Source organism: Oncorhynchus gorbuscha, linkage group LG01 (genome assembly GCF_021184085.1).
Source record: "Oncorhynchus gorbuscha isolate QuinsamMale2020 ecotype Even-year linkage group LG01, OgorEven_v1.0, whole genome shotgun sequence".
Lineage (NCBI taxonomy): Eukaryota > Metazoa > Chordata > Actinopteri > Salmoniformes > Salmonidae > Oncorhynchus > Oncorhynchus gorbuscha.
The window spans coordinates 13592496-13620283 of NC_060173.1; the positions used below are offsets into that span (position 1 = coordinate 13592496).

The window sequence follows — 27788 nt, forward strand, 5'->3', positions numbered from 1 at the left end:
GCATATCTGTATTCCCAGGCATGTGAAATCCACAGATTAGGTCCTAATGAATTCATTTAAATTGACTGATTTCCTTATAGGAACTGCATATTTGTTCAGAATATAAATTAATGGGTGCAATTAACAAAACCGTTCCAACAGGATTCTGATAGAGGTGATTACAAAATCCTATAGAATTGCTAGAATCCTATAGGGTCAAACAGTATTACTTTTTATTTACAATCGGAAAAAATGGGTCTAATAGGATTCCAATAGGATTCTGATACAGGTGACACAAAATCCTATACGACTGTGAGAATCCTACAGGATCCAATTTGAAACTTTTTAATTTCAATCAAATCAAATCAAATGTTATTTGTCACATGAGCCAAATACAACTTACTGTTAAATGCTTACTTACAAGCACTTAACCAACAGGGAAAAAGTAGTCCCATAGGATTCCAATAGGATTCTGATTGAGGTGTTGCAAAACCCTACAGGATTGTGAGAATCCTGTGGGATTCTATTTGAAAAATCACAAATGCTATAGGACTTTTTGACTAAAGATAGGCCAACATTGCTGTTCTCCAGAATGAACCAGTAGTACGTTCCACCTAGCCACCACATACAATAGCGTTTTTGGGGAATCACACAACCCATCACCTGCACTTTAGGAGTGGAAGCCTTTTCTGTTAGTTGAAGTCGTTTGGGATAGCTGTGTGGATTACGTCTATTACTCCGTTCGTATTTGGGAACCCGTTGATGGAAAAGAAACCCCTCTTGAATTTAACCTGTTGTACGATGGTATATGGAAATTGAATGTTACAGTTCATCTTACTGATGATTGAACCCAAAACATTGGCTTATTGAGGGATGTGAGATGGTGATCGCCAAGCTCCCACTGAAAAGTACCCGTTGCCAAAAACCTTATGGTGGATAGCACTTTGATGTGCAGCGGAAAGTGTTTGCTTTTCTAAAGTAGATCTTAAATCCTCTCAAAGATCACACGTGATTGGTTTTTGGAAACTACAGTATATCTGATGAGCCAATCTGTACTTTCTGCAAAAAAGTCCCACCTGTCTCTAAAAACACACTCTCTGCGGAATGCAGCCTGTGCTAAATCTTCCAACAGGGCAAGATCAGCCATCTCTCATTCGAATTTTCCCATTATATTAGTATTTTATAGTATTTCAACAATGGTTTCACTTTCACACATGCCTCTAATTTAACACAATACTGTACTTTATGTGGATTATCTGAGGACGTGGAAACCGGCCAGTATATTTTACAATAGTTATCTTTTGTTTATTTTTAGTCCCATCCAGCTCCACTTAACCCCTCCAATCTATCTGTCACAGTCGTTGTACGGAGAAGACCAAGGCGCAGCGTGATATGTTACTTTGAATAAAGACTGAGACTAAACAAAACAACCGTGAATTTATAATATAACTGTGCATACACAGGCAACTAGACATAACCAATAACCCACAAAATACCCAGAAGAAGATGGCTGCCTAAATATGGTTCCCAATCAGAGGCAACGATAAACAGCTGCCTCTAATTGAGAACCAATCTAGGCAACCATAGACCTACATAAACACCTAGATGATAAACAACCCCATAAACCTACAAAACCCCTAGACAGTACAAAAACACATACATCACCCATGTCACACCCTGACCTAACCAAAACAATAAAGAAAACAAAAAATACTAAGGTCAGGGCGTGACACTATCTCTGAACACCATCCATATATTTTTCAACTGTGGTGTGTTGTTTCACTAATCTTCTGAACCGTTCTATTTACATCGATTCTACATATTGTACTTTTTTTTTTTAATTGCTGAGAGTATTATTAAATTATTGATCGATTGACTATGACTTTTTAAATCACCCAGCAGTGCTATTTGCAGAAAGGGACATAACTTGGCAGGGTGTCTGGGGGTCCTCCCATTTTTGGGGGCATCTAAAGCACATTTCCTACATTTCTACACAATCTAATATGACCCTTGGCCCTTCTAGCCTTCTCTATTTAAAACAACAAAAATGCCAGCAAAAATGCCCACAGTCATCAAGCTAGGTAAGAGATGATTAAATATGTTGAAGTGATTGATAAGAATGAACTTGATCCATGATCATTCAATAATCAATATTGTGTTGGACCTTTAACCAATAGCCTGACAAATGAACAACTCTTACAAATAAAGTACAAGGACATCCTCTATATCAAATTTCAGGAAGACAACCCAACCAACCCAAGCTGCCTACACACCCGACCCCCACCAGTCTAGTCATTAACTTAACTCTCTCCCCAACACAACTGCCTTCCAGTCTTTCTTTTTATGTATCAAGGGAAAGGTTTGGAAAACAAAAGTTGAATGAAAACACACATACACCTACACATTAACACACAGAAACAGTACACCTTCCATATAATTTATACCATAAGCCTATTAGTACTGTAGAGCTCTTTTTACTTGCACACAATATAGCTGGGTCTTCCTGTCCTGCCCCTAGGGGTCCACTGCCCTACAGAACCTCAACCCAACACACCCCACTCAGCTTTAGGATCTTAGTGAAACATTTATTATTGGTTTCAGGTGTGTTAGGCCAAGGCCAGAGTGACATCAACAGTACCGCAGAGCCCCAGGGACAGGACTGAGCAACCCAGCAGCTAGGGATTGCCTAAATAGGTATCTCCCCTGACGTGGGCATGTTTTCAATACAGTCTCCTTTTGTCGTACAGTGTTCCATATAAGGCATCCAGACCTTATGAAAGTTGCACAGTTTACCCTTAATCTTAAAACAAATCTAGTGATACTGTACATAACTTGACATTTCTTCCATACATTGTGGAAGGATAACCAACCTTCCAGTTAATGGCAATGCCTTTATTAGCCATTATACATTCTCGGTTACACAGTTTCTTCTGATAACAATCTCAAGTATCAACATTTCCAAGCAAACAAAAACAGGGAGAAGGGACAATATGTAGACATGCTGAGATAAAAGAACATACTCTTTGCCAGAATTCAGCCAGCCTTCACAAGACCACAACATATGCAAATATGTTCTCTTTTACACCTCCAGCAGAATAATACCATTTCGGAGTGCATGATATTCAGTTGCATTGGCATATACAGTAGTGTGTTCTCTGGATGGTCTTAAACTGTCTTAATTTATGTCTGAGATGATATGAACATGACTGGGCAGTCTGACATATTTACATTTACATTTAAGTAATTTAGCAGACGCTCTTATCCAGAGCGACTTACAAATTGGACATATCTGTATCCATTCATCATCATCAATAACGTCTCCCAGGTCTTCCTCACATTTTTGTTTTATATGTTTTGTGCCATCGGGAAAAACCTCTATCAACTCTTGATACAGTTTTGAAATCAACTTTAGAGGTTTGTCAGACTGCCTTAAAATAGCATCTGGCTTGTCCAGTATTTGCAGGACAGAGAGAATAAAGTGTTGTATCTGCAAAAATTCACCTCACTTCTGTCACAGACTGGTCTTCCCTGGCTATTTGTGTCATCCCACAGATTCTTTTGAAACCATCTTTGTTCTGCTTTGTATGCGTTAGCCTACTTTTTGTATTAATAACACATATGTCCCATTATTCACACACTCAGAATTCGCTGCTTCAACTTCAGTAGCCTACCTCTTCTAGTTTGGCGTGAGAGTTCTGGTGCGCCTAGTATGTCTGGTCTCATTGAAATAGAGTAGGCTGCCTACATAGGCCGGAGAATCACGTGGCAGTAAACTTGAATGTGAAATTAACTTAAATATGATTAGACTGTAGTGTACTACAGTGTCTGTAAATAAATATTGCCACAGGGTGTGGTGCTGGCGGGAGCAGGATGAAGCAATTGGTCCTGCGCAGACCTCTACTGTGCATCATGACAGTGAAGCCTGTAATGTTATAGCTGTTTATTACTGTGTCAGTGTGAAAAGTAGGGAATTAGCTTGGGAAACTGACAGATCAATAACGTTACATTGGCGTACTGACTAATACAACTCACACATAGAAAGAAACAAATAAATAATTAAATATTATAATTAATATTTCTCTCCATTGTCTGAGCATCCAGAACATGATGGGTATGCTGTTTCCAGAAGTCCATCCATCCATTTGGTTCCTGCTGTTCTGACAACTACATGCATGTGTGCATTCCTTGTCTTTAGAAATCATACAATGAGGCAAAATCAGATCATGGAGGCAAGAAAAGCCATAGTCCTCTCAGTATTATCATAGATGCGCCAACATGCAAGTACACAAACGGAAATGTGCATGTACAAGCTCACAGCATACTGTTACAGTATACCATGTAAATAGTTTATGTCTATGCTGTATACATCAGTCAATGAGTGAAATATGTGTACTGTAGGCAGAGATCAAGGCCAGGGCAAGCAGCAGAAGGCAGACAAGGCAGAGAAAGGAAAGGACAGGGGACAATAGAGAGAGCACCAAGCTCACCTCGGGGCAGACAGTGAGGACTGATTCATTAACCCTCAAGCACTGGGGATGAAATAGAATAGACCATGATCATGCTGTCTGTCTGTACCTTTACAGTTTCAGGGCTCACATTATGTTAATGCATATGCCTTGTGCTATATGCAGATATGCAATTTGCTCTATGAGCAGGAATTGGCATCAGACTACTTGTGATTGAATGTTGCCATGTTTAAATGTTTAACTGGCAATGACGTAGGGTGACTGCTTGAGGCGGTGCCCCTCTCTGTGGAACTCCCTCTGACTCTCCGCCCTTGGAGGCGTTTCAAATATCGCAGAGAGTAATGATCAAATATCGTCTCTATCTATTTAACGTTAGCTAGCTAATGTCATTTTGCCTACAAGAAAGAACCCCCAGGTAACCAAAAGGCCTTTATTCGTTGTTTTGCGTGTTAGCTATTACATACTGAGAGGCGAGCCCGCGTTTTCCATCAGACTTCGACATTATTGTTCTGCGATTTCTGGGCCCTGTGGTGCGCGGATGGATTAGCTTTGTGGCAGACAATACTGAGTCTTATTGTGTGCATATGCCAGCTTAATACAATGTCATCATGCCTTATATTTTACTCCACGTTATACTGGTTGGTGAGAAAGTATCGTTGTAAATAGTCCAAATGGTTGGTTGGGTTTTGGGCGTGTTGACAGGCGCATCTAGCTAAGTTGCTAGCTACTGTTGCTAACCATTATTAGCTAGCTTCAGTTGATGTTGTCAGCTGACGTTTGCTAGAACAGTCTTAGCTTAGCATCGTTAGTTAGCTAACTATCTGTGCATTGATGCTTAACTGTGCTCCTTGATTCTGGAGTGTATGTATGTATATATATATATATATATATATCTATCTCGTTATGTTCCCGAACATAACTAGACTAGATGCGGGCGAGGTTTTGTCAGGAATGTTTATCATTAGCCTAACGTTAGTTAACCTATTGAGATTGTGTTGAAGATTAAGCCTTTTCCAACTTGCCATGCATGTATTCATTGTATTATCATTGAACACACTATGTTTGGCATTACTTTGCTAACTAGTTCAATCGATGTTTGCTAGTGTCGCAGACTCGCAGTTAACTAATGTAGCTAACTTAACTAGTTAGTGAGTGTAGCTAAGCCATCTAACTGTACCCAGCCAAAATATTGAACTCACCCCAGCCAGCCAGTCTGCCATATCATAGCTTGCCAGACTCTGTTGCCATGTTTTTTTGGCAAATCTTTACATATCGCTCAGCTATTTGCAAATAAAACCATATAGGTTATGTTTGCAAGTAACTAATTTGGCTAGCTAACGTTAGTTAGATAACTAACGTTAGATGACTAACATATTGTTGACGAAATATGCACTTCATGTGTTAAAGCTGTTTACCCCAAACTGCATGGATCAATATGAAATCTGACAAGGCAGCCTCTCGCCTGAGAATGCATTAGGGGAGAATCGCATGGTTTGTCCTTTCAAATAGAGCTGTAGCACAGCCATTTTAACCACAACTAGCGGGTTATTGTAATGGCTACGTTTTGTCTTTAGATCCCTGCTCAGACATTGCGTTAGGCAAGCTAATGGTTCTACTGAATTATGTCTGCACTTTGTACACAAGTGCTAGTGGTGTAGGCCAGAGTATCATACTGATGCTTTCATGAATACATTGCATCATGTTTTCTAATTTCACATTGGTATGATAACTATGGAAATGACTGCACTATTGACATACCAGCACTCATTCCTACTTTAAAAAATGGTGACTCACTTTGTTTTCATATTTCCATTACAGTTGAATTTGTAAGGCCTAAGGCAAACACACAGAGGTCATCATGGGTGACGACAGTGAGTGGATGAAGTTGCCCATCGACCAGAAGTGTGAACACAAGGTGATTACCCCTTACACACACACACACACACTATAAAGCAAACCTGACTTTCCTCAGTGTTGAATCCTTGCTGGATGCATTTCAGCAGCTGTGGTTTTGTTTCATAAAATGTTATCCAATAGCACACTCAGTATTCTTATTGTAAAATCATTTATAGAGCAGCTTTTATTGAACATGTTTTTTTTCCAACAAAACATCTAATCTAATTTAGACTGGATTTCCAGCAGCATAGAGCTAGACTGGAGAAGGTTTATTGGCTTCTTCCAAAAGGATAACTTAAAACCCAGTAATGCTTATGATTTATAGTTTCTAATCCCTCTTCAGAGTTTCTCTCAGTTGATCGAAACCCCTTACTGACTGCTTCAATCACAATGGATTATATGCTGGGCCAATCAACAGCCTAATATAACATCCAAAGAAGGGCCATTTTAAATGTGTTTCTCTACCCTGCCATTCCATCTAGAACCTGGATCACATCACCCTATCCCTTAGTTATAAACTCCAACTGACCTCTTGACTCCCTCTCCTCACAATGCTCACTATTCTCCTGCTTCATCCCTACCAAGGTATGGAAGGCCAGACTAAATGGCTATGAAGAAGCCCTGAAGCTCTTCCAGCGTATAGAGGACGAGAAGAGCCCAGAATGGGGCAAATACCTGGGCCTGCTTAAGAAGTTTGTGACAGACTCAAATGCTGTGGCCCAGCTCAAGGGTCTCGAGGCAGCACTTGCTTATGTTGAGAATGCTCATTTGGCTGGCAAGTAAGTATTAAACATACATCTGTCATCTGACTACACAGACTGTACTGTGTAAAAATAAGTCATACCTAACTTGTTTTCAGTCTTCAGGCTACTTGAATATCTCCTGATGTAAACACTGTTTAAAGAATTAATTAATAGGCCTAACGTATAACCTGGGTCTACAAGTTAGGTGATTTCATAGAATTATAATACATGACTCATCGTAATTATTTGGGTGAATATAACAACAGCCTCCCAGTGAAAGCTTTCTGTTTGTGTTATAGGTACTGCTCTCTGTGTGAATATGGGCTTGTTGTGGAAAGCTCCAGTAACCTGCAACACAGTCAGGAGAAATGTGATGCCTGTCTGATATTTATTTATGGCGTTAGTCAGTCTGACATCATAGCTGTCTATTGTGTGCAGCCTATTGGGCAAGGATTACACTATTGAATGACTGGTAGATACTGAGTTTAGCTAAAAGGTGGTATTTCCAGATGACCTCTTACACCCCCTGGACAGCTTCTGGCTATGAACAACATGGTATTATATTATACAAAAACAATCACTTGCATTCTACAATGGTATCTAATATCAAATATTGTTTCCACAAACCCTTGTTATATGATGTACACTCCACAGTATGTATCCCACCTATTACATAATTTCAACGGCTTGTATTTGAATGGTTGTTTAAGTATTCTTCTCTGTATTGTGCTTGTGTTCCAGAACATCAGGAGAGGTGGTGTCTGGAGTGGTCAGTAAAGTGTTTAACCAGCCTAAAGCCAGGGCCAAAGAGCTGGGCTCCGACATCTGCCTCATGTACATAGAGATCGAGAGGGCTGAGGTGGTTCAGGACGAGCTCATCAAAGGCCTCGATAACAAAAACCCTAAGATTGTTGTCACCTGTATTGAAACTTTAAGGAAGGCACTGAGGTGAGTTGTTCAATTTCTTAGTTTTCCTAGAGATTTCTCCAAACAATTAATTCTCTTTTTTTACCATTGCTATTTTCATTACATACATAGGCCTAAATTCTGAAATGTAACATTATTTTTTAAATTTTATTTCCAGTGAATTTGGCTCCAAGATTATTACCCTGAAGCCAGTGGTGAAAGTTTTGCCCAAACAGTTTGAGTCGAGAGAAAAGGCAGTCCGAGATGAGGCCAAACTACTCTCAGTAGAGATCTATAAATGGATCCGGGATGCTCTGCGACCTCCTCTCCAGGGCATCAACTCTGTTCAGGTGTGATGACACTTTTGAACACTTTCATACACATCCTCTCTGCCTTCTCAAAACGCATAGGAGAATAAGTTCTGTGGGGAGGGACGTTGGACCTTCTCCAATAATAGGATTATAGCATGGAATTGTGGAAAGACAAATTGAGATGCAGCCAGAGTTTCCATATGCTCATGTGCAGTATGGGTCTCCCTAAATGCCGGAACAACCGATGAATGGGATATCTAACAGTTGGGTATCTTCCTCTTTCTTCCACAGTTGAAAGAGCTGGAAGAGGAGTGGGTGAAGCTGCCAACAACGGCCCCTAAACAGAGTCGCTTCCTCCGCTCCCAGCAGGCCCTCAAGGCCAAGTTTGAACAGCAGCAGGCGGCTGGAGGAGACGAGGCAGACGGTAGGCTTTCTCCTAAAAGGTTTTGATGTTCGCATTTAAGCTTTTTATCCCCCCCCCCCCTTTTTCCTAGCCTGGGTGGTGGTGTGTTTGTGCGATCTTGCCCACTCTTTATGGAAATGTTGGCTAGATGGCACAGTCAGATCTGTGACTAGGCTGCTTTTTACCCCCTGCAGCTTAATTCCATTTGTGGAACAATTGTTCTTCATCAATGGCGTTTTGAGAGTGAATTTGTGCAATGCTTTATATCTTTGTGAAAGTGAACTTTAAATGCCCAGGTGTTGTTGACAGACAAGAAGATTGACGTATGATGGAAACTGGTCTTGAGAAAGGCCTTTTTGCTGAAGCGTCGACATCAAACCGTCTCCAATATATCCCCCTCGTCTTTTGTTCTTCTTCACTACTCTTACTAATGAGATGGGTCTAGGACTACAATATCAGATGGTCTCAGTCTGTAAACTCTTTCAGGAGATGACGATGACGAACCTGCACCTCAAGTTGATCCTTATGAGCTGCTGGAACCAGTGGAGATCCTCTCAAAACTACCTAAAGATTTCTATGACAAAATTGTAAGTTTGGGCCCCTGTGTTTTAGGAAAGGCCCTATTGGATCTTTGGATGTGATGTAATGCTGAATGTGTCTAAAGTATTTTATATGATGAGTTTCACTGCAATTTTGTTTCTTGTAACAACTAACTGATTTTTTTTTCTGATCATAGGAGGCCAAAAAATGGCAGGAGAGGAAAGAGGCCTTAGAAGCATTGGAGACCTTGGCTAAAAACCCTAAATTGGAGAATGGTGACTATGGGGACTTGGTCAGAGCACTAAAAAAGGTACAGTAACATGCATATCTGCTTCATGGAGATGCCAGGGATCCTGGGAAATGGAATGTGTCTCAAGGAAGTAGATTGGTCGACAATGAAAAATCTACTGAACAACTCTGTCTTGTTTTCCAGGTTATTGGGAAAGATGCAAATGTTATGTTGGTGACCTTGGCAGCCAAATGTTTGGCTGGACTAGCTGCTGGGCTACGGAAGAAGTTTGGAACATATGCAGGACATGTAAGTTAACTAGCTAGCTATCCTCATGGCAGAGGGAACGTCTCTTTATACATCTTGATTTATGACTATATTATTATATATATATGACTAAACATAAGTACTTATATGTTATGCGCAATGTTTTCAAGGTGGTGCCAACAATTTTAGAAAAGTTTAAAGAGAAGAAACCTCAAGTGGTCCAGGCCTTGCAAGAGGCTATTGATGCAGTCTTCCTTACTGTGAGTATACAGTTTCATCCAGTGTAGATGCGTATAGATTGCATTTGGATTACTGTTAGTGTTATTTGGGTTGTTAATTCGATTAGTTCCTCAATTTCTTGATTAACCCAGAAGCCAGTCGCACCAATATGTCGGAGGAAACACCGTACAACTGGCGACCGTGTAAGTGCATGCTCCCGGCCCGCCACATGAGTCTCTAGAGCGCGATGGGATATCCCGGACAGCCAAACCCTTTCCTAACCCTGATGATGCTGGGCCAATTATACACAGCCTCATGGGTCTCCCGGCTGCGACACAGCTCGGGATTGAAGCCAAATCTGTAGTGACTCCGCTAGCACTGCCTTAGATTGCTACGCCACTCAGGAGGCCCTCAATGTCTTGTTTTTAACACAATGCTATCCATGTTTTTCAGACAACTCTCCAGAATATCAGTGAGGATGTATTGGGGGTGATGGACAATAAGAACCCTTCCATCAAACAACAGGCCTCTCTGTTCCTGGCCAGAAGCTTCCGCCACTGTACCCAAGCCACATTGCCAAAGAGCATGCTCAAAGCTTTCTGCCCTGCATTTCTCAAGGTATCTGAACATTTTCTATTTCTAAGCAGGCAAATTCAGGGCTGGTTTCCCAGACACAGATTAAGCGTTGTCCTGCACTAAAATGCATGCCTAGTCAAGACTCTTAACATTGTAAATGCTTTTTAGTCTAGGACTAGCCTTTATCTGTTTCTGGGGAAATGGCCCTCTGTTCAAATTATACTCTGTCCGCCAATTTGTGATTGAGTGTGTGGAGTAATGCTCCTACTCCTGATCTCTTGATTAATCCTCTCAGCAAGTGAATGATTCGGCCCCAGAGGTGAGAGATGCTGCGTATGAAGCTTTGGGTACAGCCATGAAGGTGGTGGGTGAGAAGGCTGTCAACCCATTCCTGGCTGATCTGGATAAACTCAAGCTTGACAAGGTGATGAATCTCCTAGTAGTAGTAATCTCCCAGTAGTAATGCTGCTGATGGTCATTAGTAGCCAACCAAACTTGCTAACTGCCTGGTACTCAGCACTCTATTATCACTCTGACATCAATGCAAATGTGTTCGAAAATCTAATCTAACACTTCATGAGAGCCCATGAGCTCATGTTGTGCAACATTTCTATAGGCTATGCAATTGTGTGAGAACAGAGTGATGGCTTCTATTAAAAACAGGAGGATCCCAACAGCTTTCTATAGGCTAGCCCTACTATATTCATTTCTCAACTTTCCCTATATTAAGCACATTGCTTATCTTTACAACAGGAGTATAGCCTACCTGGCTGGCATGAAAATGAACCACAGGAAAAGTGTCCTCCATTCACTATTTAAGTACATAGATGACATTATTTTTTTTCCCACTACCGGACCATTGTCATGCACCCGTCTAAATCCAAACTTCACACTTATATGTTGATGGATTCTGGGTGCTAAACTTCTAAACTTGGGATAAGGTTAATTATCAGGTATCCTCTTGAAATATTGAGTGCTATGGTTTAGAGGGTCTACACCAGAAGATAATGGTTATCTGTAGGAGAAAGGTATATAGTGTGTGCAACTAAGCTTGGAATATACTGAGTGCAGGGAAAGCAATCACATGTGGCAGGCATTGATAAGGGGGGAGAGCCATGGATTACTGATGAAGGGGTTCTAGGTCAGGTTACGTTAAGGGAGAAATAAAAGTTTATGGCCCGTATCACTGTCCTGCCTTGCAGTAAAGATACAATGTTTGCACAGATGTGTAGGAGGAGACTCGGCCTAGGAGGAAGGGTTAAATATCAGTGCTTGTGTGAAAAGGTTTTTGTCTAATGCAGCTTTACTGATCCTCTGGGAAGAATAAACTTGGTTAAGCTTTCATAGTGTCACTATGAAATTAGAACCTGACAAGATTAAATCAAGAATAGTCTGATGGGTGACAGTATATTATCACTTGTGAATGATGCCCAGCATAAGAAACAATGCTCTTTTTTGCGCAACTTTTTCGAATCAGTCGCACACCTCGTAGCTTAGTCCATAGTCCTTTAGTTGTGATTACAAACCTTATCAAAACACGAAGTGGCCAAATATAACATCTTAGATTTAAGCACATTTATCCGCTTTACAAGGAGAGCCTAACTGGCATATAAGCAGCCCATGAGTTTCAAGTTTGGGAAAGATAATTTTCCCCATAAAAATACACCTTTTATAATAAAAGCATTACATGTATAATCACATTTTGCAGTCACTTTTGATAATGGTGTTTTCCACTAATGGAACATTCACCCTTTATAGCTTCCTGCCGTGTGCGCATTGCTGCGCTTATAATGTGATGAAATAGCCTAATAGTTAAAAAATATATATATTTTACCCCCTTTTCTCCACAATTATTAGTAGTTACTATCTTGTCTCATCCGTACAACTCCCGTACGGGCTCGGGAGAGACTAAGGTTGAAAGTCATGCGTCCTCCGATACACAATCCAACCACTGCTTCTTAACACAGCGCGCATCCAACCCGGAAGCCAGCCGCACCAATGTGTCAGAGGAAACACCGTGCACCTGGCGACCTGGTAAGCGTGCACTGCGCCCGGTCCGCCACAGGAGTCGCGAGTGCTCGATGAGACAAGGATATCCCTACCATCAAGTTTTTTTAGGGTGCATTATGGCCACACAAAGGGATGCCGTTGGGAAATTCGAGGCATTATCAAGTGCTTGTCAAATTGTGAAGAGACTTGATGAAGTGCAGCTTTTCAAGTCATTACAAATGTATTAAATCAAAACATATAGCCCAACATTTGTAGAACTAAAGTTAAATTACTAACTCTAAATTAAGCATATAGGAGTACACCTTTTGTTTGTTAACCGCTCAACACAGAATAGCCACATGTATTACTCCCTCAAATCATTAGGAGAAAATATCCTTTGTATTTTAATTCAACTTTGTTTAGTTGTATTCTTCAAATTATAAAATAATGCCACGGAATTCTAAGCAAATGTTGTCTGCTAAATTAACTAGTGCAGCTCACAGCCATATGGCATAGCCAGATCAAGACCTAACATAAGGACAACTCAGCGTATGCTATTCTGTTCTTCTGAAATGGACTACATTTTCTTCATATCATGTTTCTTTAGACCTAAAATAAATACTGGATTTGTGATGGTGTAGGCTATATTAAATGGATTTGTGATGGTGTAGGCTATATTAAATGGATTTAAAATGTAGATGATCGAAAGGTCTGCATCAGTGGCTTGTATGGAAGCCAGGAGATGCTAAATGTGTTTGTCAATTACCGTGAGACCGACAGTTATTTGCTTGACTGTCACCGGCTGACAATTTTGTGACCGCCACAGCCCTAGGCAAGTCTATATAAAAGATGTATCAGTCTATCATTTTCTCTCATATATGTGTATATTCCTTATTATTGTTATCTTGTGTTGCTTATCCTGTGAAAAACTAGTTTACCCCTTCAGACTAGTTGAGGTCAATGTAGATGAGTTCTTTATTGGATAAGGGTTATATTATGAGTGAGTGAGGTTGTACCCTTTTGAAGTTTAGCTGTTAAAGAGTTGACGACAAATGAAATGACCTGACCTCCATCTCTAAATGAACAGATTAAAGAAAGTGCTGATAAAGTGGAACTGCTTGGAAAGAAAGGAGGTGGAGGGGCGGAGAAGAAGGCACCTGCTGCAAAGATAGCACCTGCTGCAAAGATAGCACCGCCTGCAAAGGTAGCACCGCCTGCTGAGAATCCAGCTAGATCCTCTGGACCACCCAAGAAGGCCTCAGCAGCTAAGGTGTGATTGGGTGATTGATTATACAATTATAATGCATATAAAGCCACTCTGGCCTGAGACAACATTTCAAAGTGAATCCCAGGCTACCAGTTTTGTTAACCAGGCTCACTACACTGCCCCTAATGAGACACAGGAACCGTAGTAGTAGTAGTTGTAGTAGTAGTAATAATAATGCATCTATATAGCACCTTTCCACCTCAAGTAGGTGCTCAAAGCGCTTTGCATAGTAAAGTGGGGAAAGTCACCACTTCCACCACAATATGTAGCAAACAGTTGGGTGATGCACAGCAATAATTTTGTGCCGGAACGCTCACCATGCATCAGCTATCATGGTGGAGAGCTGAGGAGTGATGAATGCCAATTGGGGATTCGGGCAATGATTAGGTGGCCAACTACTATTAATTAAAAGTTATATATTTTTTGTGTTTTTCATTATTTTTGCAGTCTGGTGGACCTCCTAAGAAAGGGAAATCTGCCTCTGCTCTGAGTGCCAAAGGAAAGAAAGTTCCTGAAACAAAGGAATTCATAGAGACAGAGCTGTCGGTAAGTTGGCTCATAACGTTTCACGGCTGTTTCGCAGATTGTAATGTGCAGCCATTTCACCGTAGGAATACTCCGTTGTGTTTTGATGCTTTAGTGATCTGTTTCAACATGAGTGAAGCCGTCGTCTCTATGGTTGGCTCTGGCCCTCTGACCCCGGTTCCTCTCTAGGTTTCTTCTTTCTAGGGAGTTTTTACTATTTTCATTAACTTGAGTGCGTTCTTCTGTCTGTGTCCTCTAGATTGAGGTATGTGAGGAGAAGTCGGCCGCGGTGCTCCCTGCCTCCTGCATGCAGCTGCTGGACTCTGCTAACTGGAAGGAGAGACTGGCCAGCATGGAGGAGTTTCAGAAGGTAACTAGTTTTGACATTATATAGTTTGACTTCTTTTTTGCTCTTACAGTGCATTCAGGAAGTATTCAGACCTCTTCCCCTTTTCCACATTTTGATACGTTACAGCCTTATTCTAAAATGGATTCAATTGATTTATTTCACCTTTATTTAACCAGGTAGGCAAGTTTAATTTACAATTGTGACCTGGCCAAGATAAAGCAAAGCAGTTCGACACATACATTACACTGTTACACATGGAGTAAAACAAACATACAGTAGAAAAATAAGTCTATATTCAATGTGAGCAAGTGAGGTGAGATAAGGGAGGTAAAGGAAAAAAGGCCATGGTGGTGAAGTAAATACAATATAGCAAGTAAAACACTGGAATGGTAGATTTGCAGTGGAAGAATGTGCAAAGTAGAAATAGAAATAATGTGGTGCAAAGGAGCAAAATAAATAAATGCTGTAGGGGAAGAGGTAGTTGTTTGGGCTAAATTATAGATGGGCTATGTACAGTAGTTATGTACAAATAGTTTGGGCTTTGTCATTATGGGGTATTGTGTGTAGATTGGGGGAACGATTTGGTCCATTTTAGAATAAGGCTGTAACGTAACAAAATGTGGATGAAGTCATACTTTCCAAATGGACTGTACCTCATAATAAGATACATTTGTGTTCTATTTAATTCGGTGCTTTTGCTCATATCATGAACATGCTCCATACAACATAATGGTATTGTCATCTGAATTCCAATGTATTTTTAGCCTCAACAACTGGCATATAAACCTCTTTTTTTAATTTTTAAATGTATTATTTTTTTTTAGCTCTAACCTGACTTTACATGTGTAAATAGGTTAGAGACATACTTTAAGTGGCGGCGTCATTTACTGTTATCTTATGCTATGTTCTTTCATGTGATTGTCATCAGGCTGTGGAGCAGATGGACAAGAATGAGATGCCATGCCAGGCTCTGGTCAGGATGCTGGCCAAGAAACCAGGCTGGAAAGAGACTAACTTCCAGGTACATTATACCAACTTTAAACACTTACCGATAAAATGGAAGTATCACAAACAAGTATATATTTTAGTGGACAGTCCCTTTTTTTGGTATTGGACCTTGTTTTTGTCCAGCTCCTGTCATTATTTTGGATGCGTGTAGAAAGAAAACGTATTCACTAGATGGATCACTAGCCACTTTAAACAATGCTACCTAATATAATGTTTACATACCCTACATTATTCATCTCATATGCATATGTATATACTGTACTCTACAACATCGACTGCATCCTTATGTAACACATGTATCACTAGCCACTTTAACTATGCCACTTTGTTTACTTTGTCTACACACTCATCTCATATGTATATACTGTACTCGATACCATCTACTGTATGCTGCTCTGTACCATCACTCATTCATATATCCTTATGTACATGTTCCTTATCCCCTTACACTGTGTATAAGACAGTAGTTTTGGAATTGTTAGTTAGATTACTTGTTGGTTATCACTGCATTGTCGGAACTAGAAGCACAAGCATTTCGCTACACTCGCATTAACATCTGTTAACCATGTGTATGTGACAAATAAAATTTGATTTGATCCACCCACATGGTCTTCATAACTGACTTTTGGCGCTTGGGTTTGTTCAGGTGATGCAGATGAAGCTCCACATTGTGGGTCTGATAGCCCAGAAGGGCTCCTTCTCCAAGACGTCTGCCTTCGTGGTGCTGGACGGCTTGGTTGATAAAATAGGAGATGTGAAGTGTGGGGGTAAAGCTAAGGAGGGCCTGACTGCTACTGCCGAGGCCTGCTCCCTCCCCTGGACCGCTGAACAGGTTTTTGTCACTATTTGTTTATGACACTGCTGTTCTGTTAGTTTTGTTATTTTCATTCAAAAACAGACTAAGAACACAAGTAAGATAAATATCACAGGGATCCCAGGACTGGTTTGGAGATTAGTATGTCATATGTCTGTTCTACAAAATATATATTCCAATTTGTAAGTCGCTCTGGATAAGAGCGTCTGCTAAATGACTTAAATGTAAATATATTCCCAAATATTTCATTTTTCTGTTAAAATATGTGCGCTGAACTTGACATGCAGGATTGTTGATGCCATTCTGATATACATCATTAAATGGTCTATAATGGACATCACAGTGGAGCTCAACTCAGACAGCAGTGTCTAGCCTACTGTAGTTGCTGGCAAAGTCATTCAAAGCCGATACTTTAGAACTTTCCAGTGCTATCTTTGCCATGTAACGGTGTTAATGAAACTAAATCAGACAGCCCCATAGTTGACCTATGACCTCTGCTAGTTGCGGTGTGTTCTATGCAAGGTAAATATTCCTCAAGGTTCAAGTCGCGAGAGCCATAAGAGGGGAAACGTGTATTCTGACAAGCAGTCTTAATGCAATTGTGAGAACACTTTTGAAAGAGGTTTTTGCAAATATTTTGAAAGCAGTTTTGGCTTTAGATTTTTTTTTTTAAGAGGGGAGAACCCTGCTTACATGAAAGGGAGTTTAACTTGGCCCCAACCAATCAAACTGAGATCCTCTTAAGTTTCAGTCATGGGCTTTTTTTTTTTTTTTTTTTTTTCAATCGGTCCCTCCCTGGCCTGGTCTGTAATGATTTGACTGGGATAGGGTCCAAGGCAGACAACATGAAAGAGGATTACTGGTTTATAGATATGATTCCACTTTCTCTAAGAACGTCGCCTGATGGTCCTAAGGGAACATTCTCTGTGGGACCTTTGTCTAGTTCCCTGTACGTTCCCAGGACTTTACTGAGGACCATGTCAGGACCTTTTTTAGGACGTTCCCAGGAATTTCATGGACATCGCATAGTTGTTCACTAATGTGCTTCATCCCTCAGGTGGTCTCCATGGTTTTTGCACAGAAGAATCCAAAAAATCAAGCTGAAACCCTCAACTGGTTGTCTAACGCCATGAAGGAATTTGGATTTACTGGGTTAGTCTTGCTTTCCATTATTGGAGGTGTATTCATCTACCAATAACAGTATCAAAGCCTTCGCTATCCTATGATTTAGATATTTTAATTCACCAAATCATTGTGGTAACACAAGTCTGCAGGTAAAATGCTTTGTGTTATAAACATTTATGATAATGTGTGTCCCCTGCAGCATCAATGTGAAGGGTTTCATCAACAACGTAAAGACGGCGTTGGGAGCGACCAACCCTGCGGTGCGGACAGCAGCCATCACCCTCCTAGGAGTCATGTACCTGTACATGGGTGCTCCTCTACGCATGTTCTTTGAGGATGAGAAACCTGCCCTGCTGAAACAGATAGATGATGAGTTTGAAAAGGTAGGAAAAAAACATGTGAGCAGCATGTTGAGTGAAGTAAACAATATAGTATTTGATGTATGTCTTTTTTTTCCTTCTTCCTAATGACTGGCCTCTTTTGAAATTGGTAGCTAGAGGTTTATTTCAAATTTGATCTGTTAGATCTACATAAGATGACTCTCTTGTGAACAGACTATTTAAACATTCTGGTACCGTCGATCTGTCATCAGGCTTTAGGCTGCATGAGATAACGAGCAGAATTAGTTCAGTGTTTGTTTTCATCACTGGTTATTTTGACTAATCGGGTTTGGGCAAAGGCAGTGGTTCAACTGGGGGTGGGGATATCCAGCCTGGTTAAAAACAGCTGGAATTATCAGGGGGGTGGGGCTGTTTTATTTTTGCAAGGGTGGAGACGAGTGATGTTAATCGGTTAGCTGCTGAAAATACATGCTTAATGGTCTAGGTTATTTTCATAATTTTGTGGAATTAAATTGGTACGTATGTATTTTTGTTAGTCGTCATGCATTTCATTTATCACAGCATACAGACCCTAGTTTGAGGAGCTGAATAGCCTACCACCTGTCAGTCAGCACGAGAGTAGCTCCTTAAAAAGCCTGTAGGTTACTGGAGTGAAACCTGCTTTTATAAGCCCAGTCATTGGCAACAAATAACAATTCTAAATGCATTCGCGTGTTAACTTTGGTGTCCACAATATCCCCTTTTTTTTCTTTTGGTGAAGCGCACCCATTTGCCTTAAGGGTTCATAGGCTATAGACGTGCTGATAGTCAAGAGTAAGCAATCACCCACTTTTCAATGCGAGCTGGAGGCAGGGTAGTGTAATGCGAGCTGGATGTCTTATTTTGAAGTAAAATAGCCTTGTGAAAATCCATCCATAGAAGCTTTCAGGCAGTTATTTTCTAAATACTTCCTTATGCCATTAAAACCTCTTTGGTCTGGGTGGGATGCTAGAGCCCCACCTCGACAACATCCGGTGAAATTGCAGAGTGCGAAATTCAAAATACAAAAATCGTAATATTAAACATTCATGAAAATACAAGTGTTGTACATCGTTTAAAAGCTTAACTTCTTGTTAATCCATCCGTTTTGTCAGATTTCAAAAAGGCTTTACGGCGTAAGCATACCTTGCGATTATCTGAGGACAGCGCTCTGCATACACCAGCATTTTCCAAATCAGCAGAGGCGTCACAAAAATCAGAAATAGCGATAAAATAAATCACTTACCTTTGAAGATCTTACTCTGTTTGCAATCCCAAGGGTCCCAGCTACACAACAAATGGTTTTGTTCAATGAAGTCCTTTATATCCCAAAAAGGTCAGTTTAGTTGGCGCGTTTGGTTCAGTGTTCCACTCGTTCAACATGCAGACAAAGGAAAACTTTGTAAACAAGTCAAACAACGTTTCTAATCAATCCTCAGGTACCCTAATATGTAAATAAACAATACAATTTAAGACTGAATGTAGTATGTTCAATACCGGAGATAAATAACGAAGTGCGCGCCCTCATCCACACGCGCCACAAGACTACAGTCCAAGTGAGAGCCATCTTGAAAAACTACAACTACTAATTTTTCAAAAAACAAGCCTGAAACCCTTTCTAAAGACTGTTGACATCTAGTGGAAGCCATAGGAACTGCAATAGACAAGCATTGGAATGACAAGCAATTGGAAAAAACAAGAAATCTGGGTTTTCGTCTGCCATATCAGTTCTGTTATACTCAGACATTATTTTAACAGTTTTAGAAACTTCAGAGTTTTCTATCCAATGCTACCAATTATATTCATATCCTAGCTTCTGGCCCTGAGTAACTGGCAGTTTATTTTGGGCATGTCAGTCATCCGAACCTCCGAATACTGCCTTTAGTTTTTACCCAGCATTTCTCTCCTGTTCTATTGGATTTCATATTCACTTACTTTTGTTGGATTGTGCCTTTGGCTTCTGGACAAGTCATATTAGCAACCCATTATACTAGTTGCTATTAGATTCCCCCCTTTTCTACGTTTCTAACAGAGATTTCCGTCTCTCACATGAAACTGCTTGCCGTTAGGTGTGTAATTTTAGAACTGTGTTTTCCTTGAAATAACTGTTTTAGGTGAATTCTATTCATTAGCTGCTTCATTACAGCAGTTGCTTGTTCAATAATAGGCTATAGCTTTTTTGACTGTAAGACGATAGACTTGCTATTCATGAAAAATATCCAGTCCTTGTATGCTTGTATGTATCAGGGAGGAAGAAGCGAAGCGAGAGGTTTCATTCTTGCCAAAATAAGCCCAGTGCGATTTCTATGTCACCTGCCATCCCGCCTTGCCATTGTTGGGGTGGAAACATAAACATCTTGTGTTTGCAGATCTGATAGTATTTTCTGTTGGTCATGTCATTTTACTTATTTTTCAAAATGTAACTGTTTGTTGAGGGTCAGTTAGTCGGCAGCAAAATTGACTGAAATTTGCACCCCTAGTGGAGACTTCAAGACCAGAAATCTACATTTCTAATCTCCCCCAAACCTAATTGAGGATCGGACCAAATTACGCAATATTTTCTTTGTTTTAACTGAGATTAACATAAGATTGATGTCAGGAAGGCATATAAGATATGTTTTATATGCACAGGTATATATTTTCCAATGTGACTGAGATTGCTGCTTTTGCCTCTTCAGATGCAAGGCCAGTCTCCTCCGGCTGCTTTCAGAGGAACCAAGAAAGGAGGAGCAGAGGAGGACGGTGAGGAGGCAGATGAACAAGAGGAGGATGGAGGAGGAGCACCTGACATCATGGATCTGCTACCTAGATCTGACGTCAGGTTTGAATTCACACACTACCTCACCGCTCCTTCTCAGCACTGTTCCACATTTTCAACAAGTATGGTGGTCCTGCTTTGATTGGTTTGGCTCATCTGGCTCAGTGTGAAAAGCCCTATAGTACTTGGACTATTTTGGCTTTGATGTTAAATGGTTTAGCCATTTCACCTTATGAATGTATTTTCTTCATCTCCTGTCAGTGATAAGATCACACAAGACATGGTGGATAAGATGGCTGATAAGAACTGGAAGATCCGTAAGGAAGGTCTGGATGAGGTGGCAGCGGTCATCTCTGAGGCCAAGTTCATCCAGCCCAGTATAGGAGAGCTGCCCATGGCACTGAAGGGCCGACTCAACGACTCCAACAAGATCCTGGTAAGAAATGGACTCTGCTCTGACAGATACCATGACATAAAAAAAAATCTATGTTTTTAGAGATCCTACGCAATCTGTTTTTCTCCAGGATATTGGAAGTATCAGTGCAAACATCATTTATAGATGTCCTGCCATATTGTAGGCACTTCTAACACTGAATTATGTCTCTCCCCAGTGCCAGCAAACCCTGACTATTCTTCAACAAATAGCCGTAGCGATGGGCCCAGCTCTGAAACAACATGTTAAGAGCCTGGGCATGCCCATCATCACTGTACTGGGAGACAGTAAGGTAAAGACTATCATACTCTAAAATACCTGCACAAAGGCATAAGTAGACATTAGGATTAATGTGATAGAGTGTATTATATAGTACATATATATTACACCCATAATAATCTCATACCATTGATAGACTAGTGTAGAGTTGTCAGAATCACTTGTCACACTCTGTATTGGATTGAGGGAATAATGGCGTTGGTGCTCTGTGTCCCCTCCTCCCCTGTAGACCAATGTGCGTGCTGCTGCCATGACAACCCTGCAGGCCTGGGTAGAACAGACCGGCATGAAGGATTGGCTGGAGGGAGAGGACCTTTCTGAAGAGCTCAAGAGGGAGAACCCTTTCCTTAGGCAGGAGGTACAAACATAGCCCTTCAGGTCAACTCTTAGAATCTCTGTTAAAGCCTACCTCTTGTAGCTGGCGTAATGTGTACTGACAATGTGGTTAGTTGGCTGTGTCATGGGTATTGTGTGGATTCATTGGGCATTTGGACTGTTAAAAAAAGGAGAAGCATAATACCTCCAACCATGTTTGAGAAAAACCCATGTAACCCCCTTCTCCCCAGGTGCTGGGCTGGCTGGCAGAGAAGCTCCCCACCATGCGTACGGTGCCCTCCGACCTGATGCTGTGTGTGCCCTACCTGTTCATTTGTCTGGAGGACCGCAACGGAGATGTGAGGAAGAAGGCCCAGGACGCCCTGCCCACCTTCATGATGCACCTGGGCTATGAGAAGATGTTGAAGGCCACTGGCAAACTGAAGGTATATTATGCCATGGAGATGACTTAGACACGTTAACTCAAGGTGGGTTATGGATGGAAGAGATGACTAGGACAGGCTAAATTAAAGATAACTTGGCTAAAATATATCTACCAGAGATGGTGAGGTGCAAGTTCATTGGATAGCTTTTGAAAACAGTTGAATTACAGTAGATGGTAGAGTATAATTTGAATTACTAATACATAGAGGAAAACCGAGCTGAATTCAGTCTGGATTTTGAGGCTAGAGTACATTGTCTTAGTTCACATAGTGCAGTGGTTCATGGTAACACTCGTGTTAGAATGACGCCATCTGTGTGAACACAATGGGCTGGGGTATTGTTATTGGGTAGGGACTCGGAAGACAATGGGCTGGGGTATTGTTATTGGGTAGGGACTCGGAAGACACTGTGCTTGGGAAGTATTGTTCTGTCATCTGACTCTGTGTGTCCATGTCTTCCTCTCCCTGCAGCCGGCCTCCAAGGAGCCAGTGTCTGTCCTGCTGGAGAAGGCCCGGGCAGTGATGCCAGCCAAGCCTGCTCCACCACCTGGCAAAGCTGGCGCAGCCAAGTCTAGCAGCGGCGGCGCCCCCGCTTCAAAGTCAGGTTGGCTTGCCTCTCCGTTACTGTCTGAATGATGGATGAGGGTTCATCCCCAATTACACCCTATTAAGTGCACTACTTTTGACCAGAGTCCATAGAGCTCTGATCAAAATTAGTGCACTGTGTCGGGAATAAGGTGTCACTTGCGACACAATGTCAACCACCAGTACATTCCTTATCATGTGCTACACCAACTAAGTAATGTCAGCAAGGGGGATCAATCTTTCCAATGTTCTAATCTTGAGCAATAATCCAATCAAAGGGTATTTGTAACATGCGTGAGGACTATACCGTGAAATGCTTACTTATGAGCACTTTCCCAACCATGCAGAATTAAAAAAATAAGAAAATAAACATTTTTGGCAAATAAGAAGGAAAAAAGGAAATGGTCACGCAATAAAATAATAAGGCTTTATACAAGGAGTACTGAGTCAATAAAATAATAAGGCTTTATACAAGGAGTACTGAGTCAATAGGCTTAAGAGGTAATTGAGGTAACATGTAGGTAGGGTTAAAAGTGACTAGGCAATCAGGGTAGATAAACAGAGTAGCAGTGTGTGTGTGTGTGTACTACCGTTCAAAAGTTTGGGGTCACTTAGAAATGTCCTTGTTTTGAAAGAAAAGCACAAACAAATGTCCGTTTAAAATAACATCAAATTGATCAGAAATACAGTGTAGACCTTGTTAATGTTGTAAATGACTATTGTAGCTGGAAGTGGCTGATTGTACGCCAATGTAGATATTCCATTAAAACAGAGGCCCATTATCACCAACCATCACTCCTGTGTTCCAATGGCACGTTGTGTTAGCTAATCCAAATTTATCATTTTAAAAGGCAATTGATCATTTAAAAACCCTTTTGCAATTATGTTAGCACAGCTCAAAACTGTTGTCCTGATTTAAAGAAGCAATAAAACTGTCCTTTAGACTAGTTGAGTATCTGGAGCATCAGCATTTGTGGGTTCGATTACAGGCTCAAAATGGCCAGAAACAAATAACTTTCTCCTGAAACTCGTCAGTCTATTCTTGTTCTGAGAAATGAAGGCTATTCCATGTGAGAAATTGCCAAGAAACTGAAGATCTCATACAACGCTGTGTACTACTCCCTTCACAGAACAGCTCAAACTGGCTCTAACCAGAATAGAAAGAGTGGAAGGCCCTGGTGCACAACTGAGCAAGAGGACAAGTACATTAGTGTCTAGTTTGAGAAACGGATGCCTCACAAGTCCTCAATTGGCAGCTTCATTAAATAGTACCTGCAAAACATTAGTCTCAACAGTGAAGAGGCGACTCTGGGATGCTGGCCTTCTAGGCAGAGTTGCAGAAGAAAAAGCCACATCTCAGACTGACCAATAAAAATAAAAGATTAAGATGGGCCGGAAATCGACCGGAAAATGCTACAACTATAACGCCAAACTTTTTTCAAAGTTTGCTCCACAATATCGACAGAAACACGGCAAACGTTGTTTAGGATCCATCCTCAAGGTGTTTTTAACATATATATTCGATAATATATCCGTCGAGGCAATTGGTTTCTCATAAGAAGCGATTGGAAAAATGGCTACCTCAGTATTTTACGCAAGATTTTCTGCGGGAGACACCATGTGACCACATGCTATATATGGTCCCTTACAGCCATTCTTCAATGGAAATGCCTAAAAAGACGTCACAGTGCTGTAGACGCCTTGGGGAATACGTGGAAAACGTAAGCTCATTCGTAGCGCATTCACAGCCATATAAGGAGTCATTGGCATGAGGCGGTTTCAAAAAATGCGGCACTTCCTGGTTGGATTTTTTTCTGGGTTTCGCCTGTAACATCAGTTCTGTGGCACTCACAGACAATATCTTTGTAGTTTTGGAAACGTCAGTGTTTTCTTTCCAAAGCTGTCAAATATATGCATAGTCGAGCATCTTTTCGTGACAAAATATCTTGTTTAAAACGGGAACGTTTTTTATCCAAAAATTAAAATGGCGCCCCATAACACCAAAAGGTTTTAAAATAAAAAGTTAAATCTGCCGTTTCCAGCTATGATAGTCATTTAGTACTTTAACAATATCTATACTGTATTTTTGATCAATTTGATGTTATTTTAATGAACAAAAAAATTGCTTTTCTTTAAAAAACAAGGACATTTTGAACATGTGTGTGTGGTGTGTGTGTGTGTGTTAGAGTCCAGTGAGTGTGCATAGAGCCAGTGCCAGAAATGGTGGGGTGGAGGAGCAATGCAAATAGTCTGGGTGGCCATTTGATAAACTTTTCAACTGTCTTATGGCTTGGGAGTGGAAGCTGTTCAGGAGCTTTTTAGTCCCAGACTTGGCGCTCCTGTACAGCTTGCTGTGCTGTGGCAGAGAGGACAGTGTATGACTTGGGTGGCTGTAGTCGTTGACAATTTCTTGGGGCTTTCCTCTGACACCGCCTAGCTCCCTTGGACTCATAACCTGTCTTGTAAGATGTCTGTTTTATTTATGTATATATATATTAGTGTGGAGAGAGAGAGAGAACTTCCTGACCACTGTTTTTTGTGCAGGTCCGTCTAAACCTAAACCTGTCATTGATGACTATGATGATGACGATCCTGAGCCTGAGACTAAGTCTAAGAAAGTGGTCAAGCCTGGAGCAGCCAAAAAGGTGTGCATTTATTCAGCTTTTCTTTTGTATTAAATGTATTTGTCAGGGACCATGCAGTTACATTTGATGCATTGTTCCACATATAGTTGGACTGATAATGTTCATCTCTAGTCCCTGGGAATTTTACTTGCCAATGTCATGAAAATATAATTTCAGTCCCGTCTCATTTCAGTCCCGTCTCTTTCAGCTCTCGGGAAACCAAACTCCTACAATGTGCCAGCTTTTCTCTCTGTGAAGTTGATATTTCATTTTGCATTTAATAGAACGCCCTACAGGAATCTGTTGCGAGCTCGTATAAAGATAGAGTCGGTAGTCCTAAAAGACTTACAAAGGGGAAGCCTAGCAGCCAGCAGGTACATGTTCGGATTCAAGCACCTCTGTGCTACTAATGTGTGACTCAGGAATGACTAACTGGGTGGAGCCTTGCGTCGGGTGTTGAGGCACTGCGCTCTGTCCAAGGCGTTGCACAATATCCAAGACTTTTAAATCTAGCTTTATATTCATCTTTGTATTTTTGGTGAAAAATATAGTTAATGTGTAGCGCTTTTTAATTTACAGGCTGAAATCACAAAGCTCTTTACATTATGAAGAGGATGGTCTTGTGGTCTTGTCTTAACCTTTGTCTTCGTCTGACCACGCTATACATGAGTTTTACAGCTTTTATATATAGCTTTACATGTTGTAGTAATGTTTCTGTCTTTTTAACCTCTACCACATATTCTGACCACAACCCTTTAGCTTTTATCTACCTTTGGATCTTGTAATGATGATGTTTCTGTGCTTTGGCTTGTAAACCTCCCCATCTCTCTCCCCCGTCCCGTCTTCAGGGTGTGCTTGGGAAGAAGGCCCCGGTCACGAAGGCCAAGGATGAGGAGGACCGGTCTGGTGTCATCTTCATCCTGGTCCCCAATGGCAAGGAGCAGAGGATAAAGGAAGAGAAAGGGCTGAAGGCACGTCACCTTTGACCTTTTCACTTTTGATAAAAGGAGTGTGGGAGGTGTCTCTTTGTAATCACTTGAAAAAGATATGTACATCTCAATGTGACTTCTATGGTTAAATAAAGAGTAAATAAAACATCTAAATAAATTGTGCAGTGGAGATGGAAGCTAGAGGTTGCTATAAAGGACAGTCATGTTTCATCTCCTCCCTGGCAGTGTTTTCTGGATGCCCAGGATAAGACTGTTTTCTGAGCAAGACATTTTAATTATTCATTTAAGCTTGAAGTCCCATTGAGAGCAAAGTCTCTTTTGCAAGGGAGCCCTGCAAAAGTGTCAAGGAAAATAATGTTTTATTTTACCCTTTTATTTAACCTGGCAAATAATTTAACATTCTTATTTACTTTGAAAACCTTTCTTGCTGAACAAGAAATAACTTGTAATGTGAATAAGAATGCTGATTTTATAGTTCTTGACTAGTGATAATCATCTAACTTGTGATGCAGGTGTTGAAGTGGAACTTCCAGACCCCTCGAGATGAGTACGTGGATCAGCTAAAGACTCAGATGTCCACCTGCTTCGCCAGATGGCTCCAGGACGAGCTCTTCCATGCTTCTGACTTCCAACGCCAGGTCAAGGCTATCGGGGTCATGGGAGAGGTGAGAACCTGTCGGAGACAGTGAAACGCACTAATTATTAGACGGAGCCCTTGATTGAGTGTTTTCTTTTTTTCTTGAACCTTTATTTATACAGGTGTGTGTTACTGAGATGAAATCTCTTTAGCAATCTGGACCTGCACTCTGTACATACTTTTGTTGTTTGAGTCTGAAGAGTGAAAAGGCTTCAAAAATCAAATCTTGTTTTTTAGTTTCTCTTAGACCAAAACCATTAGTGTTTCTTAGAAACCTAATGGAGTTGCTTGGTTACTTGACTGACTACAATCTTATGTTTCCACTCTGTAGCGAATGGAGGATGAGCTTGAGGGCACAGTCAGCTGCTTGGACCTGATCCTGAAGTGGTTCACGCTGCGTTTCTTTGAGACCAACAGCACTGTGCTGATGAAGGTGCTGGAGTACCTCAAGCAGCTCTTCCCCACACTGAGCAGAGAGAACTACCACCTCAATGAATACGAGGCCTCCTCCTTCATTCCCTACCTCATCCTCAAAGTAAGTAATTTCCCTACCTCAGTGGTCACCAACTGGTCGATTTCCAAGGCATTCGTAGTCGGTCACCAAACACTTATGTAAAAAAAAAAAAAAAAAAAACGATTAAGCCTTGCGTTCCTTTTTGGGGGGTGGAGTGGGTGTTGCGCTGTTGGCGGTTGGTGCACTTGATTCAGCAGCCCTAGTGCCTGGAAAGAAAGGTATTCCCATTATGAACCATTTCATGTGCCTGAAAGTAGAACTCTGCATACCCGGCAGGCC

General features: G+C 41.0%; 1 protein-coding gene across 4 annotated transcripts in view; it reads left to right on the top strand.

The window, feature by feature from the left end:
* Positions 1-4723: 4723 nt before the first annotated feature.
* Positions 4724-27788, top strand: part of LOC124033323 (cytoskeleton-associated protein 5-A-like) — a 49031-nt gene continuing 25966 nt past the window's right edge. For 2 of the 4 annotated variants that reach the window (XM_046345322.1, XM_046345324.1), the window contains exons 1-30: positions 4724-4860; positions 6264-6360; positions 6927-7120; positions 7826-8032; positions 8169-8340; positions 8593-8725; positions 9191-9291; positions 9441-9554; positions 9678-9782; positions 9911-10000; positions 10413-10577; positions 10831-10959; positions 13612-13794; positions 14239-14337; positions 14576-14686; positions 15594-15686; positions 16320-16505; positions 17545-17639; positions 17812-17995; positions 20650-20792; positions 20991-21165; positions 21341-21454; positions 21671-21799; positions 22008-22202; positions 22671-22803; positions 25329-25429; positions 25693-25782; positions 26257-26379; positions 26871-27023; positions 27327-27530. In XM_046345322.1, the coding sequence (XP_046201278.1) occupies positions 6304-6360; positions 6927-7120; positions 7826-8032; positions 8169-8340; positions 8593-8725; positions 9191-9291; positions 9441-9554; positions 9678-9782; positions 9911-10000; positions 10413-10577; positions 10831-10959; positions 13612-13794; positions 14239-14337; positions 14576-14686; positions 15594-15686; positions 16320-16505; positions 17545-17639; positions 17812-17995; positions 20650-20792; positions 20991-21165; positions 21341-21454; positions 21671-21799; positions 22008-22202; positions 22671-22803; positions 25329-25429; positions 25693-25782; positions 26257-26379; positions 26871-27023; positions 27327-27530 (3978 nt within the window). In that variant the 5' untranslated portion in view covers positions 4724-4860; positions 6264-6303. The remainder of the gene's footprint in view (positions 4861-6263; positions 6361-6926; positions 7121-7825; positions 8033-8168; positions 8341-8592; positions 8726-9190; positions 9292-9440; positions 9555-9677; positions 9783-9910; positions 10001-10412; positions 10578-10830; positions 10960-13611; positions 13795-14238; positions 14338-14575; positions 14687-15593; positions 15687-16319; positions 16506-17544; positions 17640-17811; positions 17996-20649; positions 20793-20990; positions 21166-21340; positions 21455-21670; positions 21800-22007; positions 22203-22670; positions 22804-25328; positions 25430-25692; positions 25783-26256; positions 26380-26870; positions 27024-27326; positions 27531-27788) is intronic. The other 2 variants (XM_046345332.1, XM_046345342.1) reach the window with 1 other exon arrangement.